The 27,917-nt window shown below is 41.6% G+C and overlaps 1 protein-coding gene across 2 annotated transcripts; it reads left to right on the top strand.

Annotated features, from left to right (window-relative positions):
- The first annotated feature begins 1,158 nt into the window (after positions 1–1,158).
- On the top strand, positions 1,159–27,917 carry sfpq (splicing factor proline/glutamine-rich). 2 transcript variants are annotated; one of them, XR_011670858.1, is made up of 12 exons: positions 1,159–1,956; positions 7,342–7,530; positions 7,632–7,933; positions 8,043–8,138; positions 11,228–11,424; positions 11,515–11,599; positions 11,678–11,792; positions 11,881–11,923; positions 12,116–12,210; positions 26,906–26,957; positions 27,055–27,159; positions 27,800–27,917. XR_011670858.1 is itself a non-coding variant. In XM_071367442.1 (10 exons), the coding sequence occupies exons 1-10, from the start codon at positions 1,294–1,296 to the stop codon at positions 17,131–17,133; spliced, it is 1,899 nt and encodes a 632-aa protein (XP_071223543.1). In that variant the 5' UTR covers positions 1,159–1,293; the 3' UTR covers positions 17,134–17,505. The 2 variants fall into 2 exon arrangements, 1 of the variants encoding a protein (XP_071223543.1); XM_071367442.1 differs by lacking the exons at positions 26,906–26,957; positions 27,055–27,159; positions 27,800–27,917 and adding an exon at positions 17,020–17,505.

Here is a 27,917-nt window from a genome sequence, read left to right on the forward strand (position 1 = left end):
TTGATGAGGATATAAAAAATGGAATCCATTTTAGAATAAGGCTGTAAAGTAACAAATTGTAGAAAAAAGGAAGGGGTTTGAATGCATTGTATATACAAGGAGTACCAGTACTGTGTCAATGTGCAGGGGTACGAGGTAATTCAGGTAATTCAGCATGTACATGTGGCAGCTGGTGGGATAAACTGTAGGAGGATGGGCTCATTGTAATGTCTGGAATTTAATAAATGGAACGGTATCAAACACATCAAACATATGGAAACCACATGTTTGACTCCATTCCATCAATTCCATTCCAGCATTACAATGAGCCCATCCAATTATAGCTCCCACCACCAGCCTCCACTGACATGTGGGTAGGGGTAAAGGTGACCAGGCAATCAGGATATATAATAAAAAGTGTAGCAGCAGCATATGTAACGTGTGTCTGTGTGTGTGGCATCAATATTCATGTTTGTGTGTGTTTTGTGTGTGCGTATATAGTGTGTGTGTGTGTGTTGTCAATGTAGTATATGTGAGTCACAGGAGGCTGCTGAGGGGAGGACGGCTCATAATAATGGCTGGAATGGAGTAAATGGAATGGTATCACATGTGTTTGATACCATTCCATTAATTCTGTTCCAACAATTACTATGAGCACATCCTCCCCAATTAAGATGCCACCAGCCACCTGTGATGTGAGTGTATGGGTAGAGTCCAGTGTGATGCCACCTGTGATGTGAGTGTGTGGGTAGAGTCCAGTGTGATGCCAGTGCAAAAACAATTAAGATAATTAAATAAATAATAAAGTGGGTAAGCAGTCTCATGGCTTGGGGGTAGAAGCTGTTCAGGTGTCTTTTGGTCATGGACACATTTTTTAAACCTTAATTTAACTAGGCAATGACGGCCTCCCTGACGCTGTCCGGCACCGAGATGCAGTGCCTTAGACTGCTGCGCTACTCGGGAGCCCAATATTCAATTTGAATGAGTGTATGAGATTATTAGACTGATAAGGGTTACACGGACCGTTAATATGAAATGACTAATACTTATATCAAAAAATAGTTTTAAAAAAACACAAAGAAATGCTTGTTTACAAAAAATTCACATCCGGAGATTCCCGATATGTAAATAATTCTGGGAGGATATACGCATGCGCAAGTGCTATTCCTTTCTAAATCAGGAGATACGTCGACGTTATTGAATCGCCATTTTAGAAAGAAGGAGAGCTGTTCGGAACAATAGCAGTCAGTTAGCTACGTGCTTCAACGTTATAGTACATATTTTTATTTTATCCAGTGATCCTACAACGCAGAAATGTCTCGGGACAGATTTAACCTTAACGTTAGAGGAAATAATCGTGGAGCTGGATTTCAACGCCGGGGAGGTGCTGGCCCGATGCGAGGTGGAATGGGTAACATGAATAATTTTAGACAAAACCAACACCCTTTTCAAAGAGGGCCTCATCCCGGTAACTTTGGAAAACCACCCAACCAGATACCTCAGATAACCCCTCAGAAGCCACCCGCATCAACTCTTTCCCAGCCAGGCGCTCAAGCGATTCGGCCACCACCTACTCCTGGCCCTGCGCTAACCATGAAGGGCCCCATACAGCAACAGCAGGCCGCCGCCGCAGCAGCTCCGGTCGCCGTAGCGGCAGCAACTCCGCCGGCCGCAGCAGCAGCAACTCCGATGGCCGCACCTCCGGCGGCCGCAGCAATTGTGCCGGCTGCTCAACCAAAAATGCTGTCCCCACCTCCGAAGCCTGTTCCTCCGAAACCCGCACTTTCATCTCCCCCACCAAACCAAATTAAAAAACCCGCTCTCTCATCTCCCCCACCAAACCAGATGAATAGGAACCTGCAAAGACCAGGACCCGGCAACGCCAATGGGAATAAATCTGCACCCGCGAACAAAAAACCTGAACCTCAAACGCAGAAGAACACTTCAAATGAGGCCGAGGAAGCCCAGCCCCCCAATGTGAGTAACGACGTTAGCTATGCTAGCTAACATTCCGTAATTAGTATGTTAGCTACTTACTTAGCTTAAAGACAGGTTATTATATCTAACGTTAGATATGCATATGTATTATGTGAAAAAAGTGGGCCCATGGCATTGAGCTAGTTAAGCGTTCCATTCACACGCTGCGGAGTTAGCCTGCTAACGTAATTAGCTAAGCTAGTTGGCTATATGGGAGGCACGTCGGCCATTTTGTGAGAATCGGGTACATTTCGACAATGTTACTGAAAATGGATTACTAGATATGCATCCACACTACGTACCTTAACGTAACGTTTCGAGGAAAGCCACTGTGAAGACGCAAATGTAAAATATTTGTGGTGCCGCGGGGAATAATTTATTTGTAACAAAATTACACATCAATACATGGCTATTGCTGTTACACAGTGAAACACCCGTTGGAAAAAAACAACGGAATTAGAAACAAGGCAATGAGACATTAATAACAGACATTCAGAAACATTACTTATAATAAAGTTTAATAAGTTTGAGGGATTTATATAATTGTTGCAGTTCAATAAGGAAAAAATGCTCAAGTTATTTTCCAAACCCATTTTCATTCGTTAATATTTTTGGCTAGGAAAATAATAATGTTAATAAACTAGTTGTAAATTACAAGGATAGGCATAATGCCATTTAATATCATCAAATGTGAAGATAGATATTTTGGAGTATTTATATACGACCATTCATGACTTTCAAGCCACAGTTTACTAGAATGGTGGCATAAATGCTCAATAGATTCTCAATCAGAATAATTTTGTTAAACTTTTGTGCAAGAAATCGTTAACAGGGCAGGTGGAGGAAACTGTTAAAATTGAGCGATTTATCTTTTGGGTAAACCGGACAATTAGGGTGAATGTAGTCGCTTTTTTCACCTCCATAGCAAGATATTGAATTTTAATCACATTATTTAATGAAATACCAATGGTATCAACAGTGTTGCATTTATTTTATTTTATACTACATGTTCAGGTCATATTTCAATGCGCCGAATACAACATGCGCCGAATACAACAGGTGTAGTAGACCTTACAGTGAAATGCTTACTTACAAGCCCTTAACCAACAATGCAGTTTTAAGAAAAATAAGTGTAAAGTAAAAAATAGAATTAACAAAATTAAAGAGCAGCAGTAAAATAACAATAGTGAGGCTATATACAGGGGTTCCCATACAGTCAATGTGCGGGCACCGGTTAGTCGGGTAATTGAGGAAATATGTACATGTAGGTAGAGTTAGTGACTTTGCCAAAGTGGGAACAACCGCGTGTTAAGTCCAAGTAAAGGAAGTGGAATTGCTTTGCAAACCTTATATTTTCCTGAAACGTACCAATTAACTCATCAAACCGCAAATTCCCTAATGTTGTCAAACAAATCACATCACATACAAAGCGAGTACCCTTGTCAAACCAAAAGCCTTTAAAAATAGGTTTTCTATTCATTTTAATACATCCATTATTCCATATCGCTGTTTCATGGGTGGAAATTGTGCTTGAGTATCATTCTTCCTAAAATAAATTCATTTGCTTGTGAAACTATAACAATTTCATAGGTAATTTTCAAGGGTCAAGACACTTAAATAGGAATTCAAGTCCACCAAATGTATTGAACAGACTTAGGAATGTGATGCCACGTAGAGGTAGGATTAGATTGACACAATTTTAACCATTTAATCTTAAAACTACACACTAACAACTCAATCAATAGCCTGTAAAGTTTCATGTTCATAGTCTTTCACTAATTGAGGTTTCTGAGTATAATGCGCTTTATTCCTCCAAATCTAAATATAACAGAATTTACCTTTTTGATGTTATTAGAAGATGAAAAGGGACTGACTTGGGTATTCTTAGTTAAATCATCAGTCTCGGGCAAAATACATGTTTTTTATTTTTATTTAAAAAAAATGTCTCCCCAATTTTCGTGGTATCCAATCGCTAGTAATTACTATCTTGTCTCATCGCTACAACTCCCGTTCGGGCTCGGGAGAGACGAAGGTCGAAAGCCATGCGTCCTCCGAAGCGCAACCCAACCAAGCCGCACTGCTTCTTAACACAGCGCGCCTCCAACCCGGAAGGCAGCTTCACCACTGTGTCGGTGGAAACACCGTGCACCTGGCCCCCCTGGTTAGCGCGCACTGCGCCCGGCCCGCCACAGGAGTCGCTGGAGCGCGATGAGACAAGGATATCCCTACCGGCCAAACGCTCCCTAACCCGTACGACGCTAGGCCAATTGTGCGTCGCCCCACGGACCTCCCGGTCGCGGCCGGCTGCGACAGAGCCTGGGCGCGAACCCGGAGACTCTGGTGGCGCAGCTAGCACTGCGGTGCAGTGCCCTAGACCACTGCGCCACCCGGGAGGCCCTCGGGCAAAATAATTTGACCCAACATATTGCAGCCAATGACTTCAAGAAACTCTTATGGAATTAATTATACTGTCAATGTTCAAAGATTCTCTATCAAATGTTTTTAGTGATAACTGTTAAAAATATTTAGGAATTGTTATGGGGGTAATGTTGACAGTCACAGCAATGAATTGACATGGGATCACATTTGTTGAGGTTGAGTCAAACCAGAGGCCAAAGAAAGTGTGTTGATTCTGTCAATAGCCAAGGGAGTAGACGCCTTATCCTTTAGTAAAAGGCCAGTATCATCGTTTATATCTTTGGCAAAAATACGGATCCCTTTAAAATTCTCAGGGTTGTTAATAAGGTAAATACATCTGTGGCTAATTGGACAACCCTGTCTTATTGCTCATAGCCGCTGCACTGCTAGTATCATTATACATCATCCTGAATAAAGTTGTGTTCTAAAGTGTCAAAAGCCTTTAAAAAAAATCTGAACAATATAACCATCTTCTATGAACTTACTGTCTAAAATGTCTAAACCCAATATGCATACCCCTTCCTTTAACGAAGACTGATTTAAAGTTTCACTGATTATATCAAGGCCTTTTTTCATCCTATTAGCATAGACATGGGCTAGTAACTTTTTGCCCTGTTGCCAACAACGTGATTGGTCTAATTGTCCAAGTAAAGAGTCCTTCTTTGGTTTGTGTATTAGAACCATTTTTCCCGGTCTCAAAGGAGGAGGTAAGGTGGCGATAGCAAAACCCTCTTTCTAGACTGAAAACACTAATTCTCATATCAGGCCAAAGATGTTAAAATTCAGGACTTAGGCCATCTGATCCAGGAGATTTACATGTAGGAATGTGTTTAATGGCTTGGTCCAAATCCATAATATCTACAATGAACAAAAATATAAACGCAACATGTAAAGTGTTGGTCCCATGTTTCATGAGCTGAAATAAAAGATCCCAGAAATGTTCCTTTCGCACAAAAAGTGATCTCCCATTTTGTTCAAACATTTGTTTACATCTGTTAGTGAGCATTTCTCATTTGCCAAGATAATACTTTCACCTGACAGGTGTGGCATATCAATAAGCTGATTAAACAGCATGTTCATTACACGGGTGCATCTTGTGCTGGGGACAATGAAAGGTCACTCTAAAATATGCAGTTTTGTCACACAACACAATGCCACAGATGTCTCAAGTTGAGGGAGTGTGCGATTAGCATGCTGACTGCAGGAATGTCCACCCGAGCTGTTGGCAGAGATATTGGCTCATTCGTCCCCCTCCTGTCCCCTGTAATTATTCCCCAGGTCGTTGCTGTAAATGACAACGTGTTCTCAGTCAACTTACCTGGTAAAATAACGGCAATTATAATTTTTTTATGTTCTATTCTCTACCACAAGCCACCTCCGTTGTTTTAGAGAATTTGGCAGTACGTCCAACCGGCCTCAGAACCGCACAGCATGTGTAACCATGCCAGCCCAGGACCTCCAGATCCAGCTGATGAAACTGAGTATTTCTGTCTAATAAAGCCCTTTTTGGGGGGAAAATATTTCTGATTGGCTTTGCCTGGCTCCCCAGTGAGTGGGCCTATGCCCCTGCCCAGTCATGTGAAATCCATAGATTGGCGCCTAATTTATTTATTTAAATTAACTGTAACTTAGTGAAATCGTTTGTTCCGTTTTATTTTTGTTCACTATCAGATACAGTTTCTTAAACCTTCTCTAGGCTTAACTTAACGAACGGTCACGAACATATAAAGGAAAATAAATGGATAGTTTGTTTAATAGCACATCTTATATTAATAGTTTAAATCTTCAATTGAACTCTCAAACTTAAAATAAATAACTGAAGTCTAATCAAGCCATATGAAAAAAGTGTTTACGGTAGTTCATGTTTATAGACAGAACTTGCCACGACAAACAATATGGCCCAAAACTATATACATTTGTAGAAGAGCATCAATCAGTCACGTAGCTTCACCCTGTGGCCGTCAATGACAGCAAACCCCCCGCGAAAGAAAGCTTTTATTCCCCTGCATCTTGCCTCGTCGACCGGTGGCCACATCTTTGCATGGGCATCCCTGTCGCGCTTGCTTAAATCTTCTGCAAAGCGAATGCCCGTTTCCCTGGAGATCGGCGCCAGCTTCCCAGCTCTCTGCACCTCGTCTCTCATGTTCAGTCTCATTGGCGCTTGTATTGGTCCTGTCCTGCGCAGCTCCTCATTTTCTTTTCAGGGCATCAACTTTATTTTTCAACAGTTTCACATCTGTAGTGATATCCTTAATGCCTGCTGCATTAAACTAGTTTTGGAAACGTTTGCAATCAAGAGATTATTTTTATGAACCCTCTCATCAAAGCTATTCCGCCGAAAAGCTTGCTCGTCAAATGTCTTGTTTAAAACCTGGATTGCAGCTATGATTGTTTCAGTGGTGATGGGCTGGGGTGATTGAGTTTGTCTGGTGTCTCTTTCTCGTAGTCTCTTCAGGTTGAGGGGTTTCGAAGGGGTTATTTGAAGACTAATTCATCCAACCGTGGTACTGTTTTTTTCTGGGGGGGTGTCAAAATCCTCCATATGGTCTACGTTATCCACCTCGGTTACGACGGCTCCCTCAATTTTTGCTAGCTTCTATCTCCGCTAACGTTACTAGCGAGTGCTGATTTCTTGCTAGCTAGTCTTGGCTGAACTTACTTGAAGTATAACAAAGTGGAAAAGTTATGTTTGATAAACCACCAACCTAATTTAAGGAAAATAAATGTTCATTTCAACTGTTCGTCAAACTCAAATTAGGGCTTGAATTCAATTTAACGTTTTCAGGACCTCAATTTAATGCGACTGAGGGGGTTGGTAACATGCATAGACTAAACTGTTTTTTTGTTTACTGTACTTGTAATTTAATGTTAACCATAGTTATGTTCTATTAACAGAATACCTAGGGCATTTGTCAGGCTAAACATTATAGTATTGGAATCTGAACTGAACGTTGTATCTGTCTGCAGGAGTTGAGAGCGACATTGTCCTCGTTGCGCAGACCTGGCGAGAAGACATACACTCAACGATGCCGCCTTTTCATTGGAAACCTTCCCAACGATATCTCGGATGACACATTCAAGAAGCTGTTTGCGAAGTATGGCGAGCCCAGTGAGATTTTCATCAACAAAAACAAAGGCTTTGGCTTCATACGCCTCGTAAGTTTACTACACTAGTTAACATAAACATTGTCCTTTTGGTAGTTATAAACATTGTAATTTTTGGTCTTTAATGCCATGTCTAATTTCTACTATTCCAGGAATCCCGTGCATTGGCTGAGATAGCTAAAGCTGAGCTAGATGACGTACCCATGAAAGGCAGACCGCTTCGGGTGCGCTTTGCAACTCACTCGGCTGCACTGTCTGTGAAGAACTTATCACCTTTTGTTTCCAATGAGCTACTGGAGGAGGCCTTTTCCCAGTTTGGAGTGGTGGAGAGGGCTGTTGTAATTGTAGATGATCGCGGGCGCTCCACTGGCAAGGGCATTGTCGAATTTGCCTCTAAACCTGCTGCACGAAAGGCCCTGGATCGTTGCAATGATGGAGTCTTCTTGCTCACCACGTAAGTGATTTACATGAATTTGGTACCATTCAGTAGAACATGAAATGCAAGTGAAGCTTTCTCCTAAATGCTCACATGCTGTAATTAATTGGTACTTTTGATGTCTTAGGTCACCTCGTCCAATCGTCGTTGAGCCCCTTGAACAATACGATGATGAGGATGGTCTACCAGAGAAACTGGCACAGAAGAACCACAACTATCATCAGTAACCTAACTTCATATAACTAAATCGCCTTAACACAAAAAGCCATATGCTATTGATTTTTCTTATTGCCCCACCCACAGCATTCCTTTGTGATGTTCGTATTGAGGTATTAATTTTTAACATAAAAAAAAATGTATTTAACCTTTATTTCACTAGCAAGTCAGTTAAGAACAAATTCTTATTTACAATGGAACAGTGGGTAAACTGCCTTGGTCAGGGGCAGAATGGCAGATTTTTACCTTGTCACCTAGGGGGATTCGATCTAGCAACCTTTCGGTTACTCGCTCAACGCTCTAACCACTAGGCTACCTGCCGCCCCCCCCTAAAAGTATGGAACTGTAGCTATTGTAGTCAGATGCTGAGCAGTTACCATACCAGGCGGTGATGCAACTGGGCAAGATGCTCTTGATGGTGCAGCTGTAGAACCTTTTGAGGATCTGGGGACCCATGCCAAATCCTTTGTCTGCCGAGGGGGAAAAGGTTTTGTCGTGCCCTCTTCACAACTGTCTTGATATGTTTGGACTATGAAAGTACGTTGGTGATGTGGACACCAAGGAACTTGAAACTCTCGACCCGCTCCATTACAGCCCGTCGATGTTAATGGGGGCCTGTACGGCCCGCCTTTTCCTGTCGTCCACGATCAGCTCCTTTGTCTTGCTCACATTGAGGGAGACTCCTCCCTATAGGCCGTCTCATTGTTGTCGGTGATCCCGCTGTTGTGTTGTCAGCAAACTTAATGATGATGTTGGAGTCGTGTTTGGCCATACGGTCGTGGGTGAACAGGGAATACAGGAGGGTAGTAAGTACACACCCCTGAGGGGTAGAGGTCGACCGATTAATCAGGGTCGATTTCAAGTTTTCATAACAATCGGTAATCGGCATTTTTGGACACCGATCATGGCCGATTACATTGCACACCCCAAGGAGACTGTGTGGCAGGCTGACTACCTGTTATGCAAGTGCAGCAAGGAGCCACGGTAAGGTGCTAGCTAGCATTAAACGTATCTTACAAAAAATAAGCAATCTTAACATAATCACTAGTTAACTACACATGGTTGATATTACTAGTTTATCTAGCTTGTCCTGCGTTGCATATAATCGATACGGTCCCTGTTAATTTATCATTGATTCACAGCCTACTTCGCCAAACGGGTGATTTAACAAGCATATTTGCGAGAGAAAAAAGCACTGTCGTTGCACCAATGTGTATCTAACCATAAACATCAGCGCCTTTCTTAAAATCAATACACAAGTGTATATATTTTTAAACCTGCATATTTAGTTAATATTGCCTGATAACATGAATTTATTTTAACTAGGGAAATTGTGTTACTTCTCTTGCGTTCTGTGCAACAGAGTCAGGATATACGCAGCAGTTTGGGCCGCCTGGCTCGTTGTGAACTGTGAAGACTATTTCTTCCTAACAAACACAGCCAAATTCGCCAAACGGGGGATGATTTAACAAAAGTGCATTGGCAAAAAAAAGCACAATCATTGCACGAATGTACCTAACCATAAACATCAATGCCTTTCTTAAAATAAATTCATGTTAGCAGGCAGAGTCAAGGTATATGCAACAGTTTGGGCCGCCTGGCTCGTTGCGAACTAATTTGCCAGAATTTTACGTACTTTTGACAAAACATTGAAGGTTGTGCAATGTCACAGGAATATTTAGACTTGATGCCACCCGTTAGATAAAATACAGAACGGTTCTGTATTTCACTGAAAGAATAAACATTTTATTTTCGAAATGATAGTTCCCGGATTCGACCATATTAATGACCAAAGGCTCGTATTTCTATGTGTTATTATGTTATAATTAAGTCTATGATTTGATAGAGCAGTCTGACTGAGCGGTGGTAGGCAGCAGCATGCTCGTAAGCATTCATTCAAACAGCACTTTCGTGCGTTTGCCAGCAGCTCTTCGCAATGCTTCAAGCATTGCGCTGTTTATGACTTCAAGCCTATCAACTCCTGAGATTGAGGGGGACATAACTATTTAATACATTTTAGAATAAGGCTGTAATGTAACAAAATGTGGAAAAGTGAAGGTGTCTGAATACTTTACGAATGCAATGTATATTATGGACACAATGTCTTCCAATGATCTTCAGTCTAGAAGAAAAAACCTTACCTTCAAACAACTCTTTTGTAGTTTGTGAGTGCCATAGAGCAAAGCATGTTACATGTTCGTAAGAGTGTCTGCTTTTCATAGATGGCTTTTAAGTTTGTATAAAAGACCTGGGCCTCTTCAGGATCTGACCTTGTCTCACAAACACCGCTCTAGCTCAGCCCCCCGTTAATCACGCATGCCTACTATCTATGGATTCAGAAAAAATGGGCGAATCCAATGGTACAACCCAAAAGTCTGTAGCTCAAACACACAATGTTTAAATGTGGTTAGAAGTCAAAACACGGCTCCCGAGTGGCGCAGCAGTCTAAAGCACTGCATCCCGGTGCTTGAGGCGTTTCTACAGATCCAGGTTCTAAGCCGGGCTGTGTCGCAGCCGGTCCTTGACCGGGAGACCCATGAGGCGGCGCACAATTGGCCCAGCGTCGTCCGAGTTAGGGGAGGGTTTGGCCGGCCGGGATGTCCTTGTCCCATCGCTGTGGCGACTCCTGTGGCGGGCTGGGCGCATGCACGCTGACACGGTTGCCAGATGCACAGTGTGTCCTCCGACACATTGATGCGGCTGGCTTCCAGGTTAAGCGAGCAGTGTCAAGAAGCAGTGCTGTTTCGCAGGGTTGTGTTTTGGAGGACGCATGGCTCTCTACCTTCGCCTCCCGAGTCTGTACGGGAGTTGCGGCAACGGGACAAGACTAAGTGCCAATTGGATATCATGAAATTGAGGAGAGAAAGGAGTAAAAAGTACCCGCCCCAAAAAACTCACCGTGCCTGCAGTACAGTGTGGACTCATTGGGCTAAAGTCACTGGTGGTGTTTACCAGAGGTCGGGCGTTGTGTTAGCAGATACCACAGTTGTTAAAAACCCATTGCGTTTGATTTTTCAGAAAATTATTACCCCTCTTGAGTACCACTTTTTGTTTTATGTCTTGGTTACAAGTTGATTTCTATTCTAACACCTGCAGGGAGCGGGAGGAGCCACCCAGGTTTGCCCGTCCTGGCACGTTTGAGTTTGAATACTCTAAGCGTTGGAAGTCCCTGGACGACATGGAGAAGCAGCAGCGCCAGCAAGTTGAGAAGAACATCCGCGAAGCCCGCGAGAAACTGGAGGGAGAGATGGACGATGCTTTCCATGTGCACCAGGCCAACATGATCCGCCAAGGCAAGCTTAACTGGACAGACCACCACTTCTCAAAATGGAAGGCTAGTTAGATGTAGCAGTGTCTTACATGTGTGTTCGTACACTGTTTAGATCTGCTGAGGCGTGAGGAGGAGCTACGACGCATGGAGGAGATGCACAGTGCGGAGATGCAGAAGAGGAAAGAGATGCAGCTCAGGTATTGAAACTTGTTTGAATAACTGTTTAACACACAATTTCTTGGAGTGTTACTAAAGCGTGGCAGTGTGCTTTACAGGCAGGAGGAGGAACGTCGCATACGTGAGGAGGAGACGCTCCGCCAGAGGGAGATTGAGGAGCAAATCCGGCGCAAGCGGGAGGAGGCCTACAGAAGTGGGAACTTCATGGACAATGTAAGCTGACCAGAGTACCATATCACCATTCAGACCTTGACATTTGCATTTGAGGTATATGCATGTTCTTACGGTATTGATTTCACAGAGGGATATGAGAATGACTCAGGGTGGCGCCATGGGCATGGCTGGTGAGTAGTGAATCTTAATATTTTTAATTTGTAAAAAAAATAAAAATTAGTTTTTGTTATTTTCATCTTGTTGTTTTGAAATGAGAGTAAGAAGTTTGAGACTGCTTTATAAACATATATGACAACATTGCCCCCTAAGGGCTGCCATGACTCATTGTAATGTTTGACATGTAGTCCTGTTGTCCCTACTAGACAATCAATTTGGCTCACCCAACCAGAAGTTCCCCATGGGACTCCAAGGCATGGGGGCACCTAACGCTGGGGGAGCCATGATGCCCAACGAAATGGTAATGTATTCCAAATGGAGTAGAAGACTAATAGGGCCCAGTTGGGGGTGGGTTCCTCCACTGGTTGCTGTAGTTGTCATCTGGGAGAGTGAAGTGGATGGTTTTGCTCCGGTCGGCCCAGGTTCGAAGCTTGTGTGCTGACAGTGTCTCCGTAGGCTTCTGTACCATGTCGAGATTAAATTTGTGCGTAGCAGTTTTCAGCAACAGCATGTCCCCTCAGTTCCTCCACTCTTACAGCCTGTTTTTCAGCTGAAAATAATCAACCTGTACTAAACCCAGTGAATTGCTTTCCAATGCTTTCTTAAAGCTCCTACTTTGTGTAATAGACCTATTGCAAGCCCTGTCTTGTGTGAGCCAGACAGGCACATTTTCTTGGCAAGTGGAAAGATGTCACCTGGCAGCATTTTTATTTGGTGGAGAACCTTTTTAGTTGAACCACTTTCCCATACTGTCATTGAACTTCAAGCGATCACGTGAAATGGTGTAGATGGTGTCTCGGTGTAACCTGGAAGTATTTTTAGGGGCTTCAGTGTGAAAAGTGAACTTTCTGCGATGTTCTCTTGTAGCATGGCAGTTGTTTTAACATTTTCCCGGCCACCACCTTGTCCAAGCAATTCAAATGAGGGGTTTTAGTGCAGGTTGCTTTTTGACGCAAACATGTCTCTTGACATAACATTAAGCTAATGAGTAAGCTCTTTTAGTGCAACTTGCATATCACAATATGAAGAACTGATGGTGACATGCATTGCCCTGGGACTGCTTGCTGGATACCTGTACTATTTGTACCCTAATGGCCAGAATGTGATTAAGGCATCCACATTAAGGCCTATGGCAGGCAGGTGTATTAATGTCCTTTTGTGTTATAGGTTACATACAATTAATACGTTGACCAGTTAGATGTCTGGTTGGTAACTTAGGAATTGTCCGACGCAAAGCTGTTCAAGTCCATTAAAATGGATACAGCTTGTGCTTTGTATAAGTTGTTATACTGTCAAGGATATATCAATTAATGTAATGGAACACAGCCATTTTGACGTAAGGGTGGCAAACGATCTGACAGAAAAACAACAGCTGGTCGGCTGCTTTTGCCCTGGGTGAGCAGTTACTGGTGTTCAATACTGGATTGTACAGTTTGACAATGTATCTGGTGTATTTCTTATTGATAGCACCACGTCTGTTTTTCTGTTCTTCACTGTAAGCAATGCAGTATGAACCCAACTTTTAGTGCAGTGATCGTGGAGATCCTCTTACCCAGAGTGTAAGATGGCTAGTAGACAAGTTACTGGCTAGACTAGCTGTTCTTGCCGCTACACACATGGAAGCTATGACAAATCAGGATCCATTTAGTCAAGTTCACAGTAGAACTACCATTTAATCAGCCAAGTATTTATTAGTTTGAACAAAAGGGCTGTTACGCCTACCTTACCTAAGCCTGCCTCTTTTAGGCTAATTGTGTCCAAATAGAATGAACAATTAATACATACACTTTTTACACCATGTGCCTAGGTCAACATGCCTGTATGTGATAACTCATTTTGAGTTTGGGCATTTTAAGGTGTATAACTTGGCTTAATTCAAACAAGTGTTCTGAAAATGACTGGGGGGGGGGGGCTCTGTCTACAAATTTGTAGAACACCTTAAAGGAGAATTTTTCTATTTCTAAAGTCAATCTCTATTTTTTATTTAAATGGAATGTTTTAGAAGGGGCCAGACAACTTTTTATTTTGTACATTTTGGCTTGTTTTTGACACTTACCCAAGCTGCGATAACACTTCTTGATCGCTCGTTGTGCCATATCGGGTCACACAAAAGATGGTAACAAAAGTACTCATATGTATTTTAAGAAATGGGCATGCTCTCAGTGTAGTTGTATAGGTCTTCAGATGTACACATTAAATTGTTATTCCAAACTTTTTTTCACAACATTATTATCAAGGGTTGGAATCGGTTCAGGGAACAGAACCGAAAACCAGAAAATTTAAGCATTTCAGGGAACAGACTGCAAACTGGAACCAGAAGTGATCTATACTGTTCTGGAACAGAACTGTTATTCTAAAAGCACGGGAACCGGTTAATAATGTAATTTTACGTTCTGGGCAGTTTTTTTTTCAGTCCCACAATAATTAGAACAAAGCTCCGATGCAAAAGCCTTCACTGAAACTTATTCAAGCATCTGCCTGCCAGCTGGAAATATGTGTTCGTGTTTTTCCCCTCCCCTCTGAAGCATAGATTAGTTACTGTAGCCTACTGATGTCAAAAGCATGATTTGGAAATTGGGGAGATGTTTTAAAGAATGGATTTGCTTTTTCAATGCTAGTTAAGTTCGATACTATATGACGTTTCACATTGTATTTATTAAAGCTGCGGTAATTAACCTTTTGGGTGACATTACCATAGAAATGTGTTATAGATTTGTCATTCTCATTGAAAGTACCTCTAAGAAGCGGTACATCTGTTCTTTGTCCACTTTCTATGCTTCTCGTTCTTAAGTTTTGTTTTCGTCTTACTTTTGGGTTTGTACACCAGCTTGAATACAATACTTTTGCTTCTAGAGTTTTTATTTTGCAGCGGTTTAGATGGTACAATGATTATCTTATTTTCTAGTGCTGCACTGCGCACAGATGCTTGCTAGCTAACGTTTGCGCTGGTCCTATGTTAAACCAACTCAGAAGTTCAGACATTCAAAGTCCCTCCATAGAAGCCACACCTATGTAGGTATAATTATGTGGGATTAATTCAGATCATGCGATGTGATAAGATGCCCAGCGCTTCAAGGCAAGCTTCCTCATCCTCTCTCGATTGCTCCTCATTTAATTTGCATCTCGCACCCTTCACTGTGACTGGTAGCACAGTGTGTTTCTTTCATTATGATTAAACCATGCTGTTTACGGCAAAATAGAATTTGCTCTTAATGACTTTACTATACAGATTAACTCGCTGACCCGTTCAATAGCAAGCTGCTCTATCCGCACTGATTGGTGAAGTAATTCGTCGCACTAAATTTAAAACATTTCAGGGGATTAACCAATTAATCTACATGATCCCAATTAAAACAATAACTAGTAATGCTACATACTCAAAGGTTACAATCTCCCCTTTTAAAATGTATGTTCACAGATTGATTAATAGGCGAAAACGTTTTGGTCGGTACCAGAACCTTACAGGTCCCCTAAACAGGGGACTTTACATCTAGAAGGTTTTAAAAAGAAACAAAGAAGTATATGAACCTGCCATTGTTTGTTTAGAACATGTTCAGAACTTATTTTGCTGGTTGTAGCAGTGGAATAGAACAAAGAAGAGAGGGGAAAAGGATATATTCAGAACGAAACGATTGGGGAAATAATTTGGGTTCCAACCCATGGGTTCTAATCCATTTTGATTTAGTTCCCCATGCAGCTGTGCAATGCCGAGCGTGTCCCTGTAGTGCACGGACATAGACAGCGCAGCACCGCTGGTAGAAGAGTGTCTTGAGTCGGCAAAAAAAATATATATAACTTTGCGGATAAAGTTTGGAATGATTCCATGTCATGTGTACAACATCTAAAGACCTACATCACTATGCTTGGAGTGTCTGTTTCTAAAAGGACATTTGGGGTAATTGTTTTGTTTTTGTTTGTGTCTTTTGCGTGCCCTGAGACTGAGCAAAGAGGAAGTGAATTGCGGCTGCTGCACTATTCTCAAAAACAAGCCAAATCACTAAAGTGTGTAGACCCTATAACATGCCATTTACATCAAAAATGTAGCACTTAAGAATCATAAGATTGTGTTGTGCAGGTGCAGGGTGATCGTTGTGTGTGTGTATACAAAATGAACCAAGATCTTTTTGGTCCAGGAACTTAGATCAGGATTTGCCGCAAACGCTGTGAAACTTCAATGAAAAGAGTCTTAACCCGTGTTGGCCTCATTTGCCCAACTGACGGCATATTTACACATGTGATGCATAGTAAATTGTAGAAGGTTTGGTTGGCGAAATGGCATAATAAAGCATTGGCCAACCGAATAACATGGCAGGATTAGGCCAATGAACATCTATTTGAATTAGGCCTAGTCTATGGTGAGCCGGTAGACTCAAGCTTGTAGTTTGTAATGTGAAATTCATTCCCGCCTTAAGTTGTTCAGTTTTTTACCAAGGCCATGAATGTTAAGTTTAACAACTGGCGAGACTTGATGTAGGCTCATTGATTTAAAATCATATATTTCCAATTTATTTCCATTTGGAAGGCCAGCAATACTGTAGTTGTTCATTATTACTTGTGTAATTAAGCAATAGAGGCAAGACGAGCAACAATGGGGTTACAGCTATATTGGAAAATAGGCCTGATTTATAAATCTCCTTTTTTAAAGCGTTTAAGAAAGTGGAAGTATAGCACTGAAGTGCATTTATCAACTGACCAGTCTGGCCAACCTGTACATTTTGGCATTAAACTTAATCTTTGAGCCTTCGGGCCATAGCCAACTGGCAGGCTTCCCCTAAATGCTCCATATGATGCTAGTAGTGAGTGATGTAGCCCAGCCTTTGGCATGCACAGCAGACTATGGTAGGACATAACTAACGAAAACATTACCCTTTCTTCCTTCTCCGTATGTTACCTGTGGCACCTGTGGATCTGCGTATTGGAACTATTTCAACGAACGTTTCCCTTGGACATGTCTCCTGCTGTTTATTTTGTCATGGCTCTCAAACAAAACCAACTCTCTTTCTACCCCCCTTACTTCTCCCCTGAATATGGACTTGAACTGCGTGTCATCGCACTGCCTTCCCCTCACCCCCTCAATCTGCTTCCTTGGTATGGTTGTTGATCACTATAGCGCAACGAGCGGAACTTCCCTCAGGGAGGCCGGGGGGCAATGGGTCCTAACAACCAAGGGTTTGGCAGGGTCCGTGAGGAGTTTGATGGGCCTGCCAAGAAGCCCCGCTTTTAAATCTTTTCAGTGTCCCTCATAGCAGTGTTTTTGTGTAGATTCTCTGAACATCTTCACATTGAGTCATTGTTATATTTAAGTTGAAAGTGTTCTTGCACTTTAGCCTGAATACTCATTCATTTTATGGCAAGTTAGGTTTTTCTTTTTTGATTTTGTATTTGTAGTGTGAAATTGATGAATTGGTCACTCTCAGTAATCACATAGTGCTATCCCACCTATGTTTAACTTTCTTTCCAGTTGTATCGTGCTCGTGTCGTAAATGGTGATAAATGTAACATTTGTCACCTTTCTATGGCTGTGTTTTGTGCCATTTAAGATTTGAACTAAAAACATGTAACTTTACAATAAAGACCTAATTTGGTTCTTTCCAAACCTTCTTAAAGTTTATTTTAACCCAATTTTGAGTCGTTATCCTAAATAAGCCCAGCAAGAGTTGACAAGCCTTTTTCCCTAGAGGTTTATTATGTTGGGACGCCGGGGGTGAACAGCAACTTTATAATGTAAATGATCACCATGTGAACTAAATGGAACAACAGATGCATACTGGACAGTATCGATAAAGAAAGTTGACATTTTAGAGCACAATTAGGCCTAGCAGAAATTGTACTTTTGGGGCCCAATTTTGACAACGGAAATTAGCAGTGCTGGTGTCAAACGCGATTAATGCTTCTAGAATTGTTTGTTTATAAAAATTCCCGTTTTTTAATTTTTTTTAAATGCTCTTGGATTTTTGCGACTTAAATTAAGAATAGTTTTAAAAGTATAATTTGTCTAGCCCTAATTTAAGTTTTATGGTTTTTGACAACTGTGCTGCTTTCTTTGCGTTGACAAAAAGGTAGTATGTTTGGCTCGTGTATTGTTCCCAAGTCGGCTACATATTATTGAACAGAGGTTGAATGTCCTCTTTGACCACATTTAACTTCTCAAAGCAGCACTTGATTCATCCACTGTCTCTTGATATTGCATCATTCAATCTGTTTAATTGGAATGTATGTATCATACACGGGAATGTATGAATCATACACGGGAATGTATGAAAACGATTTAAGAATGTTACCCAAAATAATTCCAGTTTCAGCCACTGTCTTGAGATGTTCTTAGGTCATCATTCAAGTGGCCATGTTATTATGAGAAACGGGAACTGTGAGAAGTGGTACCCTTCAAGCTATCGTAGAGCTTTTTCAGCCTTCCACTTTGTTCATTTTATTTATGGCTCCTTCTCTGAATTTCTTTAGTGTCTTTCATAGCCTAAGCTCTGATAAACCAACAGGGATGTGAACTGATTCATTCCAGTGACTATAGTCACTTTGAAGTTTCACGTGAACAGATTGGACAACTAGGTCTGAAACATCATTTAAAGGGATAGCTTGGTTTTTAGCAATGAAGCCCTTTATCAACTTCCCCAGAGTCTGATTAATTTGTGCCTACCATTTTACGTCCATTAAGAATAAAGTTAGAGGTAGTTTCGTGAGCCAGTATTAACTAGTGCTAGCTTAGTGCAAAGACGAATTCTTGAGGATGCTAGCTGTACCTGGACTTCCAGTCCTTGCGCTAAGCTAGTTAGCATTTGCTCCCAAAACAACCTCTTATACTCGACGCAGAGACGAACTTGTGACCACCATTTTACGTCTGACTGGGGAAGTATATAAAGGGCTTCATTGCTAAAACCCCAAGCTATCCCTTTTAGGATTAGGGCACATTGTTTTAAAACTGTCAACGTTATCTTTCACGCATTTATGAAGATGTTGAGATATGAAAACGCCAGCCCTTTGCAACGGATTTTCTTGATTTTTAAGACTGCTCGATTAGACCTCTAAATCTGTGAGACTTAAGACAAAGCACACCAAAGGGTAGATATGTCAGCGATGTATGCAACAACAAAAAAGAGAGAGATATATAATTACCAAGAAAGCTACAGAGAATGGAGAACATTTTCCGTGTAATTACATTTTTATTTATTGAAGATCAAACTTGTGCGCCTACGAGTTTAAAAATAATCTCATCCATATTTTTTACATCGGTATTGAAATTGCACTAGTCACTGTGTACTTGAACTCAATAGGCTCTTAGAATTTTGTCAATTTCAAACTTGACAATTACAGCACAAAGATTGATCGTGGTTGTGCTCAATGTTACTCAAATGACTACAAACATTCAGTTGTTTATCAAAACAGTTGTCTAAACAAATCTGATTGAATACCTTAACAAAAGTAATGTAAACCATAAAACGTTCAATGTTGTTCCTGTATGTTTGTTTTGTGTACATTTCTTCTTTGACAGGTTTGGCCACTTTAATGGTTGCCGTGTGTAAGGAGACATTTCTAAAACAAGAAGTCCTAGGCCTAACTGAGTCGCACTTAATACAGTTTACTCCCGTGACTTGTCTTACACAGACCATCCCGAGGAAGAGTCTTGCCTTAGTGAAGAGTTTTCAGTAATGTAACAGGATACCATTTGGTGAAATGGTTGTTTGATTTAACAGAACAGTAAATAGCAACCCACTGTGACTGAAATCGGAACTGTCACCCCATCTAAAATTCTAACTGGGTGTTGTCAATGTGTCTAGGTGATTTGGAAGACAATGAATGAAGCCAGTTTGCCAGAATGGCTGAATAACAAGAAGGCTGGATCTGGCAGTGTTTCTTAGGGTGTATGTTTCTAGGTGAACTCTTTAGTCAGCTCTTCCCGGACTACTCACCAAGTTGGTTAACTTGCTATACTAATGTTGACCTACTGTCAACTCGGTGGGATGTAGGCCTAGAAGTAGCAATGTACTGGGAAAGAAAGATCAGACACATTTTAAATGAAATTTCAACACAATCTGTGGTGATCTTATGCTAACAAAGGAAATGACCACGGTTGCTTTATTTGAGCTAGTTGGGCTTTGTTTACAGGCAGCCCGATTCTGATATTTTCCCCACTAATTACTCTTTTGACCCAATCACATCAGATCTTTTCAGAGCATATCTGATTTGTCAAAAGACTAAGTAGTGGGTGATAAAGTTTAAGAATTGGGCTGCCTGCCTAAACGCAGCCATATCATACTGTTTGCAGATGGAATCACAGATCAGGACACAAACTAATGGTTAAAATAAATGTAGCTAGCTTTGTTTATGCACCTGTAGTGGGAATGTAGATCACCCCTTAGTTATTTTTATATATATATTTGTTGTCCTGGCTTTATATGGATTATTGAAGTACTCTGAAATAGTTGCCAGACTTGTATAACCGATGGAAGTCTATGGTAGAACTTCCCCTTATTCCCCGTCACCCTTCAGCAGACTGAGGAGACCTGCGTACCTATAAGGAGCGAGAAGCTTGTCTTTGTCAAGTGTCTTGAGTGCATGGGCGTGCAGTAGCTGTGCAATAAAGTCCAACAGCCAGCCTGCCCCATTCCGCAGTAGAGGCTCCAAGTAAAGGCTCCGGCAGTTGGTTACGTTGAGGATGAGTAGTTCTGCAGAAGTCAGTGGACAGTAGAGCCTGGACTTGTGTGCAGCGAGAGGTATGCTTACAGAGCCACTGAAAAGGTAAGTGTTCCTGTAAATGATTTGTTTAAATGCCAAACATTTCCTGCTCTACCTTCCTCTGTCACCTGAAGTGATGTGACAATACAGGGGTTCTGGCATCACACTTCTGAAAAATGGAATCACAGTGCAGTACTCGTTCCTCCCTCCGTATGTGAACGTGTGGCAATGTGTTTTTAGCCTGTGCAGTATCTGGTATTTTTCCTTCCATTTCTGACTGAAGCTGGTCTCTGTATGAAACAAACTGTATATGGACTGCTGTGTCACTGGCTCAACAAATAGTGTATGATGGTGTATACCCACAACTTGACTTTGGTTCAATCAACACAACTCCTTTTGCTGAGACTTCTTTCAAGCTGTAATGACAAGTGCAATGGGGGGGGGGGGGGGTTTACTGGCAATTGTTTTTTGACATTGAATTATTAGGTTCCTTGGCCCTGTAGAAGGGACTTTTGGTTGTTGGTGGGGGGAGCTTTATTGTTGATCTTGACCTATTTCATCAAGTAATATAGGGAGCAATTTTTGAAGCTTGTCCAATGTTTGCCTAATATTAGAACATCATTTACTTTGCCTATATTGCAAACCTTCATACAGTAGCCTAAGTCATGTAGTACTAGGCTAAAATGTTGCAGTTAAGGTGTATCGTAGTACGCGGGCACAGGACTCTGACTCAAGTCGGACTAGTTATTTTCAATACAGAAACGGTAGCTTTGACTCAAGCAATATTCAGCGCTATAATTTTTTTTGTGCGTATGTGAGGATCATCCTGGTGACCAAATGTTCATTTCGACTTGACGTGTGCTCTAAGTGGACTGGCTTTTTTTGGAAGTCTACAGTGCAACACTGGCAAGTGATATTTGCCCAGTCGATTCTGGTACGGCAAAGGTGAAACTCTCTTAAAGGACCCCTAACGAGTAATTGTCAACGTATTTTATCAGAGGTTCAGACTTGCGGTGTCCGAATACCCATACTAGCGTACTATATACTTAAACTGCATACTATGTACTCCTCGTCGCATACTATTTAGCACGTACCGTTTAGTGAAAAGTATGCAGTATGCCACAGCCGCAACGCAGTAGTGGCTCGTGACTGGCTGAGTAGGTGGGACGGGGCCGAGTGCGGGTGGGTTTTTCCAGCCTGATAATAGCTCATATTTGATACGTTACTCTAATCTCTGAATAGGAATGGCGCAATATGCCTACTCAGGATGGTTATAGGCAGACTACCACATTCGACCTATACCATAAGCCATTTATCCTATTTTAAAAAGGACAAACAGACTTTGGTTCCATTTCAACATATTCATTAGTGAAACCAAAGGGCTGTGAGATATCAAAATATAAATGCAACAATTTAAATGATTTTACTGAGTTACAGTTCATATAAGGAAATCAGTCAATTGAAATAAATTCATTAGGCAATAATCTATGGATTTCACATGACTGGGCAGGGGCACAGCCATGGGTGGCCCTGGGAGGACATAGACCCACCCACTGGGGAGCCAGGGCCAGCCAATACCTCCCCCCCAAAAAATAATCCCCCCCACAAAAGGGCTTTATTACAGACAAACTCAGGAGTATTTCTCTATCTGCTCTCCGGGTGGCTGGTCTTAAACAATCCTGTTTTAGAAGCCGGATGTGGAGGTCCTGGGCTGGCGTGGTTACACATGGTCTGCGGTTGTGAGGCCGGTTGGACGTACTGCACATTTTCTACAACTACTTTGGAGGCAGTTTATGGTAAAGAAATGAACATTCAATTCTCTGGTGGAAAACCCTGCAGTCAAGTCAGCATGCCAATTGCACACTCCCTCAACACTTGCGACATCTGATATAACTGCAGATTGTATCAGGTGCACCTGTGTAATGATCCTGCTGTTTAATCATCTTGATATGCCACACCTGTCAGGTGGATGGATTATCTTGGCAAAGGATAAATGCTCACTAACAGGGATGTAAACACATGTGTGCACAAAATACTAACATTTTAAGGAGAACAAAAACTACTTTGCCTACATTTGAACACTGCTGAATCTTCCCAATTTAAGTAGCGTTGTTTTGTTTGTCTACTTGACGAGAACTATAGCCCATCACTCACAGTCCCCCTGTTTCAATGCATTGTCGACGTGTGCAATGAATTCTACTAGATGAAGGGCAGAAATGAGTAACATCCTGGCATTTAAACAAATTCACACGCTGTAACACATTGTTGTATTCTGGGAATGCGTCATGCGAGATTGCGTTTGCTATTTGTTGATTTCGGTAGCTCATCCACATATCTAATTGATCAGCTAATGTCAAAGCCAGAATGAGTATGACACCCTGGATTTAAAGTGTGCTCGAATTTTTTTTTTGAAATGTTGCATACTATTAGACTTTATTTTTCCTGCATACTCATGCGGCCTACTGTTTTAGGATGAAAGTATAGGTATTCGGACACGGCCACTGCATTTTCAATGCAGAAATAATGGGGAGCAGTGAATTGTACTAGTGTTTGGGCTCTTTCAGTCCTCTTTCCTGCCTGTCTTGTCACACGCCAGTAGCCCAGTTTTTTGGGGGAAGCATATGTGATCGGCAACCTCCAATTTCCAGATTTTCTTGGTTGTGCGGTTCATCATTATGGGATCTTACACGTTTTCAGTTGCTCCCCTAGGTAATTTAGGAAGGTTTTAGTTTGCCTTATGATTGTTTTTGTGACACCCAGTTTTCATTTATTTACTGTAATGAGATAGTAATGGAAATGGCCAACATGAGCTTGTTGATTTTTATTTTCTACTTGACAACCGAGTCTAGGAACAGCCTCTACTTTTGTAGAATGTAACTTTGGTGTATTGCTAAGGTCAACTAAAACGTGTCATTTTCAAGCGTTTATCCACTGGGCTATTCTTGGGTGGGTGGACAGTCGGGGGGACTGGGTTTGGGTCTATCTGGGTCATTCACAACCTAGCTATTCATAAAGAGCACTTGGTCACGTCACTTGATACTATAGTGTGGCAACTACCATACACAATAAGGCACTGTTTCTCTTTCTCTCTCCTGTGCTTTGGAAAGACCTATGACTCTATCCAAAAATGGCAGTCTGTTTTTTTTCTTCCCTTGTGCATTTTAGGGCTGACCCCATGTCGTTGATTATTTGGTCGATAGACCGTGTACGTTGGCCGAGATTTCTTAAGTTGAGCAGTAGCAACAAAAAAAATTGTGAATGGTGTACAAGACACCTGTCTGATTCGCGCAGTGGACTAATCCATTGTGGAGGCCCCGTGGGGGTGGCTCAGTTATCACTCTAAGACATGTGCTATTGAAATTGTATATGGTTAAGGACAATGGGGCAACACTAAAATAATACTTTTTTTAAACAAATGAACATTCTCCCTCGTTTGCAAGCGGTCGCTGTCAGCGGTTTTGAAATGTCAGTGCTCTGTTTTATTGTTATTTATATGACCTTTATTTAACCAGGTAGGCCAGGTTAAAGTTCTCGTTTACAACTGTGACCTGGCCAAGATGAAGAAAAGCAGTGCAACACAAACAGCACAGAGTTACACATGGAATAATCAAACATACAGTAGAAAATAGAAAAGTCTATATACAGTGTGTGCAAATGTTGAATTGCCACCTTTTCCTAGACCATGTTGCTTTGTGCGTAATAGAAAAGTTCAACATATTTCTGTTGAGGAAAAATGCAGCAGAGTTTGACAAAACAGCCCTTGCCATAATTGTCTATGAAAAGTGAGAGGAAGCCCTAACTTAATTAGGTCTTTAATCAATAGCCTAAATGTGCCTAACTTAATTAGGTCTTTAATCAATAGCCTAAATGTGCCTAGCTTATAGATATATATATATAGATATACACAAAAAATAACATTTCTAAGCGACCTCAAACTTTTGAACGGTAGTGTACGTATGTGCATGGCAGATCGTGCTTCTGTAGCCTGTTTGAATAATAGCCTACTGATTCTGTGAGCACCAAGCCTGGAATAAGCAATTTCACAAATTTGGCTGTTTTTAATCTTGGCTATGCTGTAATAAAGGCATTACACTTTTTGTTAGGACAGCCTCTGGTATTATTTATTTAGTGTGTACACTGTTCCAAATGATCAGAAATTATGTATAATAACCCTCCTTTTTCTTGCTATTATTATGATCATTATAATAAGTAATGTCATTATCATTCGGCTTAGTATAACAGCCTTGTATAACCACCATCGAGCTGTAGGCCTAAGAGCGCATCCTGTCTAGTCTTAATACCGTTATTTACTTGGGCCTATATTTCAATAGTTATATACGCCCCTGTACCAATCATTAATTTGTTCGTCATCGCACAGCATACGAGTCATTCTGATTTTAAATGCTTAAAAAAAAAATATATATATATATATATATATATATATAAAGCAACCGTTGAATAATTAGCCTTAACATTAAATAAACCGCTCTATTTCGGCAATTGCATTCACAAATGCATGCGACTTTTTAGTCTTGCTGTAAAAGGCTTTACAAAAAAATACTTTCGGTATGCATATTTGTTTAGTGTTTACATTTTTCCAAATGTCCAGAAATGATTGGAATCTAACTGCACCTGTTTGGCACACATAATATGCACCCAGCGCTTGCTCGTTACATTCCTTTTCTTGATCTCTAAGATTTTCCACAACTATTCCGTTGTTCCACACATCTGACTACCCCTTTTACCTGAGCAACCAGTAAACATTCATGTTTTGAGTTAATTTGTCACGTGCTCTGCATCCATTTTGCTGTCACATGAGTTTGGAGTTTAACCAATTTATTGATGTGATTATGATATGCTATAGTTCATGCCCCATTGGTCACATGCATGCGACGCATAGGCCTTACATGTGTCACGTAAAGAGAGCAAGGGTTGAGGGAATAGGGAATGTTTTTCCTAAACATTTGGCTAACTGAACTTTTCATTCAGAAATAGCTGTAATTATGTTGCTGCTTCAGCAACACGGACAGTGCGCTAAACACTTGTTCTGTGGTGGTTGCTGCAGCAGGGAGGTGGACACAACGGGTGCTAGTCAAACTGTTTTTTTTTTTAAGAGCACAAGTCGGAGCCCCGCCCGGCACAATCAAATCAATTGTGGTCGGAGTCCCTCTAGTCATTTGTCTTAATTATTTCATCCAACAGTGTGCTTAAAGCATCAGACAAGCTCAGTGCATATAGTTGATTTGATTAAAACACGGGATGTCTATATATGGGAAAATACTTATTTTTTATTTTGACCTATTGAATAGTCGAAAGAACAGACTACTCTGTCGACCAATTGTATATATTTTTTGTCGGGGACAGCCCTAGTGCATTTCATGCTTCAAAGTATCATCAATCCTCGTGTCTTATCAGTGACATTCTCAAGCCAGTGACCAGCCAGCCAGTCGTAAAGGGTTCAGTTCACAAGGACTGTGCCAACCTCCTTGGTGTAGCAGTTTGTATGTAAACCGGTGTCTCATGCAGCAAACTTAGTGTTGGTTATCTTGGACTATAAGCGTCTTGTGTAGTGAACTACCATGAGCAGTGAACTCAGCCCTAGGGCTGTCGAGTGTGTCTGTCTGCACTGTGATCCATTTCCCCTCGGGAGTCTCCGCTTAGAGTGGCGTGTCTGCTTCTCCGTATCCCCTTCAGAGTGTGATGCCAGAACTACCCTCTAGGGCCTCCGGGCCTCTACTGGAAAGGGCAATGCCTTTTCCAAACTCGTTCTGCAAGACCGACGTCGCAAATACCCATCATGATGTATAAGGTGAAAGCGTCTTCATAGGTGCAACTCCTGACGTTTTGGGGGTTTGCTATAACAATACTTTTCCAGTGTCAACCAAGTCAAGCTTACCTTGCTTTGTAACTGTTTTCAGTCCTCATGTTTTTGCATGATTGGTGTCATGGCTCTTATGCATTTGCCTGTTCCCTCGGGAGTTACAAAAAATGTTGCTATAAAGTGACGTAGCCTACATAGCTAACTATGTCAAAATTTACTTTTTTAAGATTTGTAATGTCTGACATTAATTGGCACAAGTTCTTTACTTTAACATTTTATACAATCTGTCATTTACATCTAGTGCATGCATGTACTGTAGTTTTTGTAATTTAAATTCCAAAAAGCCTAATCCACTTTTTTTTTAACACTCAAGTCCTCTACATCCCTGTAGTTTAGCATTCATATCCACAGTTATTTGTGTAGTAGTGTCTTAGGATAACTTTCCCAAATTCCTAGCTTCGAGCTCATTGTTTCTCTCTCACTGCAGGGGCCTCGAGTAATTGTAGGAGGCTGAGGAGCTGCTCCTGGTTTAACATATGGTAAGCTACCTGCAGAGGGGCTAGATGGAAGCCTTTTAGTCATTGCACCAAAGGGCAAGCACTAGTCTGACTTATGTTTTTCTTTTGTTTGTTGCAGGTTAACTGAAGAGACTGATGTCTGTTCAAACCTGAGCAGGGGCGCCTCTGGTCCATCCTAAAACAAGGATGTGGTCTATCCTAAAGCAAGGAAATGGATCTGCAGGTTGGTTGAACTATTCTCAAACATGTTAGTCTAAATAGTGTGGTTGTGGGTTCCTGGATGGTGGTCAAAAGCACTGCACCGCACTGCTGAGGCGGCACTACAGCCTGAGGTTTGATCCCATGCTGTGTCACAACCGGCTGTGACCGGGAGCCGCATAGGACTGCGCACAATTGGCCCAGCGCCGCCCGGGGGAGGGGAGGGTTTGGCTGGTGGGGCTTTCCTTGACTCATCGTGCTCTAGTGACTCCTTGTGACAAGCTGACTCCGGTTTTCAATCTAACAGTTTTTCCTCCCACACATTGAGGCTGACATCCATACGGGTTAAGCGAGCAGTGTGGTAAGTAGGGGGCCGGGCGGGTCATGTCTCGGAGGACGCATGACTCGACCGTTGCCTCTTCCGAGCCCATTGAAGTTGCAGAGTTGAGCCAAGGGATGTAATTCGGGGCGAAAACTGGGTTAAACATTTTTTTTTTTTGCTTGTGGCCATGGATGGGCCTGGATAGAACTGGGATGGGAAACAGCCTAGGAAAACCGGGTGGTTGCGCTGTTATTGCTTGATTTCATGTTTGTCGATCATTTCCAGTGGATGATATTATTTGTAGCGACTCATTAAATTTTATCATATTTTTTTCTCCCATAAGAACCAGGCGGAAGGGAATTGTGACGCCGCACCAGCATCCAACCAGCAGAAAAGCTAGAAGTTCAACAGGAGATTTATTATTTTTCTACACACAATATTGCAATAAAAGGTTAAACTTG

Source organism: Salvelinus alpinus, chromosome 26 (genome assembly GCF_045679555.1).
Source record: "Salvelinus alpinus chromosome 26, SLU_Salpinus.1, whole genome shotgun sequence".
Lineage (NCBI taxonomy): Eukaryota > Metazoa > Chordata > Actinopteri > Salmoniformes > Salmonidae > Salvelinus > Salvelinus alpinus.